The 10653-nt window shown below is 39.8% G+C and overlaps 1 protein-coding gene across 1 annotated transcript in view; it reads left to right on the forward strand.

Annotated features, from left to right (window-relative positions):
* Positions 1 to 10653, forward strand: part of HSD17B11 (hydroxysteroid (17-beta) dehydrogenase 11) — a 29168-nt gene that overhangs the window by 2831 nt on the left and 15684 nt on the right. The window contains exons 2-4 of the mRNA XM_006760061.2: positions 258 to 365; positions 5825 to 5956; positions 7524 to 7630. Coding sequence (XP_006760124.1) covers positions 258 to 365; positions 5825 to 5956; positions 7524 to 7630 — 347 coding nt within the window. The remainder of the gene's footprint in view (positions 1 to 257; positions 366 to 5824; positions 5957 to 7523; positions 7631 to 10653) is intronic.

Genomic DNA, 10653 nt, shown 5'->3' on the forward strand with positions numbered 1-10653 from the left:
ATATATATTTTATGCATTCACAATGTAAAATTAATAATACAAAATTATTATTTTAAGATGTTTATCTTATTTTTCGAAGCTTGCTTTAAATTCACTTCCAACTAAAAGAAGCTCTTCAAAGCATTGTCAAAAATGTGTCAATGGAATTCTTGCCCAGTCCCAGTTCAAAGAATCTGACTCCCCCTAATTATTTTCAGCTGTTGATATAATTCGCTCACCATTAGTGTATTCTCCTGCCTCTCTGTTGCTTTTCCTAGCATGGACTTGAGGAAACAGCTGCTGAATGCAGGAAACTGGGTGCACAAGCGCATGCCTTTGTGGTAGACTGCAGCAACCGGGAAGATATTTACAGTTCGGCAAAGAAGGTAACATTTCACATTTGGTTAGAATCATTGTGACAGGGCGAGGAGGGGTTTTGGAGATGGCCCAGTCATGATGAGGAGAAACTAACAGAGGCTGGTGATCTGCCCAAAGTTGTACAGCTAGCTAGTGGCAGACCCAGAACTAAAGCCCAGAACTGAGGTTCCCAGACTTTGATGTGTTACACAATCTTCCAGGGAGCTTGTTTAAAAAAAAAAAATAGGCACCCCAGAAGTTTTCTTTCAGTGGGTCGAGGGCTGGGCCCAGGAATTTGAATGTTTAGTACCCTTGCACCCACTCCTCACCCTCTATTTCTCAGTGGGGGGTGTGCAGGAGGCAGCTGATCGATGTTTCTCTCTCATCGATGTTTCTAACTATCCTTCTCCTTTCCTCTCTGTAAAAAAATCAAAAAAATATATATTTTTAAAAATCACATTTTAGTTAAAAACAACAAAAAAGAAAAACTTGAATGTAATTTTTACCAGGCTAGGCTTAAGGAAGAGAGGGGTACTTAGAATCTTACCTTTTTTTCTTCAAAAAAAAAAGGAAATATATATTTATATATGTATCTATATGTATATTTATATATGTATATATATTTTTTATTGATTTTTGAGAGGAAGGGAGAGGGAGATAAACATGAATCTGCTGCTTCCTGCACTCTCCGTACTGGGGATCGGCCCGCGGGCCTGCTGTGTGTGACCTCTTGGTGCATGGGAGGATGCTCAACCAACTGAGCCACACGGGCCAGGGCTAAAATCTTAACTTTTACTTGGCTGTCATTGGTGTACAAAGAGGCTCCTGGAAGCGCCTGCTGGCCTGAAATGCCATACCTTACCATTAGTTACAGTGATGTAAACAAGAATTCATGGCATGTGAAGTTAGATGATTGGCAAGGCCAACCCAGTGCGTGGCTAATTGAGAGAGCTATCAACAAGTATTTCCTGAGTATCTGTTGCCTAGATTTTAGGAACACAGGTCAAACAGGAGCAGGGTCAGATGCCCTTAGTATAGTAAGGAAAATAGACATTAAATAATTACATATAAATGAAAAATACAAACTAGGCCCAGCCTAGTCTGGTGCTGTCAAGGAAGTGTCTGGTAGGGTGTGGACAGATTCATCTGACTTCTCTACTTCTTCATGGATAACTTACCCAATACCCTGGATAACTCCCTAGAGCAGTGGTTCTCCACCTTTCTCATGCCGGGACCCTTTAATACAGCTCCTCATGTTATGGTGACACCTAACCATAAAATTATTTTCGTTGCTACTTCATAACTGTAATGTTCCTACTGTTATGAATCGTAATATAAATATCTGATATGCAGGATGTATTTTCATTGTTACAAATTGAACATAATTAAAGCATAGTGATTCATCACAAAAACAATATGTAATTATATATGTGTTTTCCGATGGTCTTAGGCGACCCCTGTGAAAGGGTCGTTCGACCCCCTAAGGGGTCGTGACCCACTGGTTGAGAACCGCTGCCCTAGAGCCTAAGGTTCCTTTTCTAAAAAATGGATAAAATAATCGTACTTACCTTAGAGGGCTGGAAGGATTATATTAGATAATGCACACAAAGCACAAGGTCTGCCACACGGTATATGCCAAATAGGGCACACTTACTATGACATATAATGCCCTTTAATTTGGGCTCCCGCTGGCCTTGAACCTTATGACCCAGCATCACCAATCTCCTAATGCTTCCCCAGAGGATCTTTCTCCTTTACTTACACTCTGCCTGGCGTGCCCTGCCCTCTCTTTGCATAGCTGTTCTACTCACTCTTAAGACCCAACTCAGGTACTTCCTCTTCTGGAATTGTACTGCGTGGCCCTTCTCTGTGTTCCCGTAACTCTATGTAGTTCTGTTAATATACTTACACAATATGTTAGTTTGAACCATATGAAACTGCCAATATTCAATCCTTTATTCTAAAACAATAATAAAGTTTCACCCTGGCTGGCATGGATCAGTGGTTAAAGCATGGGCCTACACACCAAAGGGTGGTGTGGTGGGTTTGATTCCGGGTCAAGAGCAAGTACCGTATTTGCAGGTTCAATCCCCAGCTTGGGTCGGGCACAATGTGCTTCTCACATATACATGTTTCTCTCCCTCTCTCTCTCTTTCTTCCCCTCCCCCTCTCCCATCCACTCGCTAAAAGTCAATGGGAAAGAATATTCTTGGGTGAGGATTAACAAAAACATTTAAAAATGAGAATTTCATATGGTCCTACCTAATTATTATACTTATTATTTTTTCTACAACACTGAACTCACTGAGGTTAGGACTCTGACTCGTTCATATTTGTGTCTACAGGGCTCTTCTAAGCACCATGAATATGACCTACACATTAAAATGTTGGAGGAATGAGTGAATGAATGAATGAAGGAAGGAATTATAGTTAACTCCTTATTTGTTTTGCAGCCAGAAAATTGACGTCTATGAGTAGCTTTTAGTGACAGAGAAGAAAAAAAGCTTAGTGTTATTTTTTAAAGCCTAATATGGAATATACACTCATATATATATATATATATTCCATATTATATAATATATATATATGTATGCATTCACTATGTAAAATTAATAATACAAAATTATTATTTTAAGATGTTTATGATCTGCCCAAAGTTGTACAGCTAGCTAGTGGCAGACCCAGAACTAAAGCCCAGAACTGAGGTTCCCAGACTTTGATGTGTTACACAATCTTCCAGGGAGCTTGTTTAAAAAAAAAAATAGGCACCCCAGAAGTTTTCTTTCAGTGGGTCGAGGGCTGGGCCCAGGAATTTGAATGTTTAATACCCTTGCACCCACTCCTCACCATCTATTTCTGATACAGGTAAATCCTTGGATGACACTGCAGAATCACTAACAGAATCTTCTGAACTCCAGGCAAAGAACTCAGTTAGGAGGATAGAATAACTGTTCATCAGTCTTCGAGCATACTTATTTCTATAAAGCAGTATTTGCCTCCTCTATAGATAACTGAGCTGTGCTGTATATAACGAGGTTTCTTCTGAGCACATTCATAAATATGCTTGTTAACTAAATGTGGTGATAGTAGGAAGGCCAGTAGAATTACCTGGGAAAATTCCTTAAAATGGACCTTCCTGGACCTCGCCCCTGGATATTCTGATTCCGCCAAGACTTGAGAACCTCTTGAATTTTAGTTTTGAGGACATCTTTAACTTCTATTTTAAATTATAATTTTTTATTTCAAACGGATGCCCCTATTGTTGGTTAGGCCTTCTCTAGGTCAGTATAATCGGTTGACATTACCCAGGCTAGTGGTGGGAAATGGCCTTCCGGGAAGGAAGTATGGTAAGATCAAGGCCTTTGGGTAAGAAACATCTGCATTCCCCACAATAGCGAGCTTACTTACATTAATAATGATTTTCCTTCATAGAGATGAGTGCTCTTCCTGTTAATACTGGCTTTATCACCTTGGGCAAGTTACCCAACCTCTTTGTGCCCAACTTTCCTCCGTTATAAATTGGGGATCACAGCAGTCCCTACCTCAGAGGGTTGTTATGAGGAGTAAACGAATGAATGATGTAAAGTTTTTAGAACAATACCTGGTGCTCAGTAGTCACTTGGCCAGAATTAGTCATTAGTGTTGTGATGTTGCCAGCGGAAATGGGGGCCTGCTTGGGGGTACTCCGTCTCCGAGGGTAGAGGATACCCCGGGGAGTGTGTGAAGCTGTAACTTCCTAGTGGGGCAGGCAGGCTTGTTGCCCGTGTCAGCTCCCTGGCTTATTGGGCTGAATAAGGTCTGGTTCCTTTTGCTCCTGACCTTTATGAAAATCTAGCTACCTCTGCTAACAATAATAGAACCACCAATATAACCTATATAACTTTGTTATCAGTCAGTATTAAGGGGATTTAGTAGTGTTAGTTACCTGAAGGGAACACATTCATTTGCAGACTCATTTGGGAGTAGGCTTTTCTGGGAGAGATAACTTTATTATTTGAAACCATTCCATGTATTTTAGACATAGTGTGTTCACTGAAATTGTCCTAAGATGAACTATCTGTGTGTTTAAACGGAGTACACGCAATGACGTATGATTGCCAGATATTTTGAAGTAGCTATTTTGATGTGGCTGTTTTGATATCAGGACACTTTTACGCCACCTAAACAATAAAGCTCTAGGCTCGCTTTCATTATTAAGAAATGTTCAAGTCAGCATTCCCATCCTGGGGGGAGACAACGGGTGACGATGGGGAGGATGAAGGAAGGGTCAGGGGGTCTGAGCAAATACTTTGGCAATATGAAACAGTAATTTATAGTTTGAGCCATGTTAATTTGGAGGCATTACAGCAGCTTCATCAATTCAATCACAGAGAGTGTCCTGTTTTTCTCATAACTTAGGGGCATTATTCTAAATAACAATTTTCCTATTGTGCTAGAGATGTGGATATAGGTACAAAAGTGTGTTGATTAAGGACCAAAATAACTTAGCTTGACTCTAACAATTTAATACAACCTGATGAAACTCAGTCGGGCTGAGGAACTGATGTCCTTCTGGGATGGTGATGGGCCTCACCCTCCTGACTTGCCCTCTGTTTGAGGTTTGAGATGTGTCTTGGTCTCTGAGGTCAGTATATCTGGGAGAGTCCCAGCTCCATGTGACCTTTGGCAAGAAAGTGAGCCATTCTGGGTTTCATGTTTCTCATTAGAATGAGCATACTAAGAGTTGCTATCTCATAGGATCATTGTGAGAGTTAAATGAGATAGTGAAATTCTGTAAAATGCATAGCAATTACATATGTGAAAGCTTTTAATAGGCTAGTTGTCTCAGTTCCCCAAGACACCACAGCAATATCAAAATAAGGATAGCTCTGTTAATAGAGGCTTGCTTTTGTTTGGAACACAATGTATAACGAATTGCATTGGGACTCTAGGGTTCCATCCACCAAGCAGCCTGAAATATTGAATAAGATATTCTTGCATTGCTAGCCCTTAAGTCTACTGCAACTTCATGGAGAAAGGTTGGAGAGCAATAGAAAGGAGTGACCATAAAAACGAATAGAGGATGTAGTTAGTTTAATGGTGTAATCAGTTTTACAGAGTTCCTCATAATAGTCCCTGCAATTGACAATTAATTAACCTTTTTTTTCTTACCTTTTAAAGTAGTATTTTAAAAAATAAAGCTGCTTATTTGTCACTGGTTATGTTTTTGTTAGCCAAATGCCTCCAGAGCTATAATCAATAGAGCAAAGTCAAGAGACTAAATTGCAAAAGAAAATGTACAAGCAGAGTTATTTTGAAATTAAGTACCTAAGATTAAAAGGTTCTTTTTTTTTTTCATGTTGGCACATAGATTCAAAACTACATATTTCCCCCATAGCTAATAAACACACACACACACACACACACACTTTTTAAAGTAATCATTGCATGCAAACCTACCTGCATACTTCTTAATGATGCAGATATTTTTCTTATTTTATTTTTAAAGGTGAAGACAGAAGTTGGAGATGTTAGCATCCTGGTAAATAATGCTGGTGTGGTCTATACATCAGATTTGTTTGCTACACAAGACCCTCAAATTGAAAAGACTTTTGAAGTTAATGTACTTGCACATTTCTGGGTAAGTATGATTTCTTTTACAATTTCTTTGAGTCTTCTTGTAAGACTGAAAGATTAAGTTTAAAGTGAAGCTTTCATCAGAGATAAGGACATATCAACTCAATACTAAAGTTTTAGTTTGGTACCAAGGATAATATACAAAAAGATCATTTTTCCTTTTTTTTCAATATATTTTAATTGCTTTCAGAGAGGAAGGGAGAGGAAGAGAGATAGAAACATCAATGATGAGAGAGGATCATTGATTGGCTGCCTCCTGCATGCCCCCTATAGGGGATCGAGCCTGCAACCCAGGCACGTGCCCCTGGCCAGAATCGAACCTGGGACCCTTCAGTCCTCAGGCTGATGCTCTATCCACTGAGCCAAACCGGCTAGGGTGAGATCATTTTCCTTTTTGCTACAACCAAATTTCATCAGTTATTTTTCCTCCATCCTCAAAAAATATTAATAATAATAAATAGTAATAAACCTCAGGTGGTATTTATGTTTTAATTCTAAGCTAGATTCTCATGTCTCTGTCTATTTAAAGATGAAGAAGGGATTAGGGATACTCTAAGTTACCTGCTGTGGTTCTATAAAAGGGAAACCCAGTTTGCTTTTTGATTCTCATGAGACCCAGGCCTCCTGTTATATCCTGGCCCCAAATGCAAACTTTATTATGAAACTCACCATTCAAGGTCTTAAACACACACACACAGTTTCTGAGGGGTCTACTGCCCAAATAGCCAGTTCCTTAAAGGGCCCCTGAACGTTTTCTTGGATGAGAGTTCGGGATGAGTAATCTCAAAAGAATATTGGAGTTAGTTGGTAAAAATGCAGTATTATGTTATGTTAACATTCCCAACTTGTTGACACTTATCTGTATTTTTTTAAAATATTTTTATTGATTTCAGAGAGGAAGGAAGAGGGGGAGAGAGATAGAAACATCAATGATGAGAGAGAATCATTGATCGGCTGCCTCCTGCACACCCCCTACTGGGGATTGATCCTGCAACCCTGGCATGTGCCCTTGACCAGAATCAAACCTGGGACCCTTCAGTCCGCAGGCCGATGCTCTATTCACCAAGCCAAACCGGCCAGGGCACACCTATCTGTATTTTAATGACATAGGAATTTGCTTATCTTCCTGCCTCTTTTGGAATGTATGGTATTGTCTTACTTGTTGCTGAATCCCCATCACATAGCAGGTGCTCGGTAAGTATTGTGTGGATCATTCAATGACTATTGGAAGATTGCTGTTCACTTCAATATTTTTATGGCAAACTCTTTCCTAACAATTTCACATTACGATAGAATATATCATTAACAAGAGGTGGAGGACCAGTGGACATAAGTTGTTTGCAATTAAAAAAAAATTGATTCTTAAAGTTTCAGTATTCATGGTTTACCTTAATTTTTCTAATCTGGCATCCTATCCAATTGCCTTATGTTGCCACATTTGGCAATTAATGTAGGTATTTTAATTTATGTCAGGAACAATGTTAACAGAATGTATCTTTGTTTCAAAATATTCCCAATGGGCCTGCAAATCAGAAATAATTTTTTTTCTGTTTTATAATAACTATTTCTAGACCACCAAGGCATTTCTTCCAGCGATGATGAGGAATAATCATGGCCATATTGTCACTGTGGCTTCAGCAGCTGGGCATACTACAGTTCCCTTTTTAATGGCTTATTGGTAAGTGAACATGTGTTTTTTCATTGGTTGCTATGCTTAGCTTTGTTGCACAAAGTCTCTTGTGCAACGACATTAGCAACCATTAACCCCCTACTACATAGACCACTCTAGCGGTGGCTACAGGGAAATTATCCAATTAGAAGCCAACTGCTTCAACATTTCTTATCCGTTTTAGCAGCAAGGGATTATAAAATAAGAGCAATACCATGAACAGAAGTTAATATTAATAATTTTAGCCCTGGCTGGTGTAGATAAGTAGTTAGAGTGTCAGCCCAAGCACCAAAGGGTCTCAGGTTCGATTCCCAGTCAGGGGCACGTGGCTGGGTTGCAGGTTAATCCCCAGCCCTGGTCAGGGAGTGTATGGGAGGCAACCAATTGATGTGATTCTCTCAACATCAATGTTTTTCTTTCCCTCTCTCGCTCTCTCTCTTTTCCCTTCCTCCCTTTCACTTTCTCTTTAAAAAAAAATCAATGGGAAAAATGTCCTTGGGTGAGGCTTAACAACAAAGAAAATTAATACATAAGTTTGCAAAGATATATACCAAACCATTTATCTAACCACAGCTAGAGAGTGGTTAATCTTAGGTAATGGCAATAAAAATGATTTTTATTTTATTCTTTTTGTTCATCTATGTTTTCTTTCTTCCTTTCTGACCATTTATGTGTTTTATAGTAGTTTTAAAAATAAATATAGACATGGATTGAGTTTTTTTTTTTTTTTAAAAAGATGAAATAACTGCTGAGGCAGTCACAGAACAGATCGACAGTCCTTGTCTTATCTCTCTCAGAGTCAGTTTAAGTTAGGAGATTGGCCCCTACCATCAAGGGCTAACACGGTTGTATATGCATTTACTTCCTTGATGAAAGACAGTTGCCAGTGCTGCTGCTAAGCTAGCACATGACATGCCACCGCCCTGCCAAATTCCGTCTGAGTTCCAGCTCATTAGGGAACGTAACAGGGCCTGCTGCGCTTCCTCCTTCCCTTGCCATGGTAAATATTGTCTTCTTCTGATTCTGATTTGGTTCCACCCCACTGAGGTTTACAGTGAAAGTCAAGCGAGAATGTGCTTTGTGTGAGAAACAGATTTATCGTGGTGACTAGTGATGGTGCTCTCAACAGAAGTGAAGGTTCTTACGAGGTATTGTCGGAGCAGGAGCAACATACCCAGTTGTGCAGATTGTGCGCTACACAATTCTAGGGGGCGCTGCTCACGTTCGGGTCCTTTTAGACTTGAATGATTTCCCAGACGTATAGGCAGTAAAATAGCTTGAGAAGAGAAGTGGCCTTTCCTCATTCACACAGGGGCGCCATTTGGGCTCCTTAAAAGGCAGGTTGCAGCTACACGGGTGGTTTGTACACTTCCAGCTTGGGGACTGACCTGTGCTGTGCTTGCCCTCGCAGGACTCCTGTTTGACCCTCAGCTCTCACTGGCCTGAGATGCAGTCTGTAATCCTTATTGACCACAATTATCTTAAATTCAGTTGACTCCGGTTTTTGCTCAATATCAGATCAATGGCAGAGCTTTCACAGAGACACACAGAAGACTTCACCCAGCAGAAAACAATGTTTATCAGTTGTTGTTATCACCAATTGGGTGGTTAAACTGGGATGCTGCTTTTTAAAACATAAACTGAAGTATAACATACTCTTATAAAAATGCAGAAATCATGAGTGTACAGCTCAATGAGTTACTGCAAAGTGGATGCAGCTACTTAACCTCCATGCAGGTCAAAAACATAACTTGACAGAAGTTCCTCTTCCCAACCACCAATTCCTCTTTCCTTCCCAGAGGAAACTCCTATATTGACTTGTTATACCATCGATTACTTTTGCCTATTTTTTATCTTTATATACACGGAAGCACACTGTGTGAGATTTATCCATGCTGTTGGTGGTAGCTGTAGTGTAATCACTTTTATGCCTGTTTAGTATTGCATCATATAAGTGGACAATAATTTATTATCCTACCACCGTTGATGAACATTTGTATTGTTTACAGGGCATGATTACTATGAATAATGATGTTTGGAATCTTGACTTAATCACTTAACTAGCCTTATGTGACCTTTGGCAAGTTACTCAACTTATATATGAGTCATTTTCCTCATCCATAACATAATGCTAACCATAGCAACTAACTAACTCATCAGGATGCATAGTATCTGGAATTTTGCGAGTGTTCAATAACAAGAGGGTACCTATGGATTTTCTGTTCTAATTCCACTTCTCTCTGTTCACACAAATGGTAAGGACCCACCTCTCATTTTAGCTTCCAAAATGCTTTGCCCTAGTGCAGTGGTTCTCAACCTTCTGGCCCTTTAAATACAGTTCCTCATGTTGTGACCCAACCATAAAATTATTTTCTTTGCTACCTCATAACTGTAATGTTGCTACTGTTATCAATCATAATGTAAATATCTGATATGCAGAATGGTCTTAGGCGATCCCTGTGAAAGGGTCGTTCGACCGCCAAAGGGGTAGTGACCCACAGGTTGAGAACCGCTGCCCTAGTGGAATGAGTCATATGTGCTCTGCTCCTATTTGTTAGAATGAAATAAGAGGGGACCTAGAATTACCTGTTTTAGGCCCTGTAATCCAGCCTTCAGCTGTCATTCTCCTGAGTTGCTGCAGCCATGGCAAAGGCATCTATTACAGCTCTAATCACCTATATTAGAAAAAAAAAAAAGTCAATTTCTTTTGGATTTATAGTTCAACAGTTTTAATGATTAATGTGAAAAAAAGCAAGATGGAAAAACTGACTTCATGATGAGAGAGGTTAATCCTTTGATTACGTTCTTTTGCTGCTCACTAAGTATTTTGTCCAAAAGTGTCTTGATTTTTAAAAAGAAAGCAATTTGGTGCCGTGAAACTCTGGCGAATACATCTTGTCAATGCAAATAGCCAATTTGCCGAAACAGGTTTGGCTCAGTGGATAGAGCATCTACCTGCGGACTGAAAGGTCCCGGGTTCGATTCCGGTCAAGGGCATGTACCTGGGTTGCAGGCAAATCCCCAGGCGGGGA

Source organism: Myotis davidii, unplaced genomic scaffold, assembly GCF_000327345.1.
Source record: "Myotis davidii unplaced genomic scaffold, ASM32734v1 scaffold356, whole genome shotgun sequence".
Taxonomy (NCBI): domain Eukaryota; kingdom Metazoa; phylum Chordata; class Mammalia; order Chiroptera; family Vespertilionidae; genus Myotis; species Myotis davidii.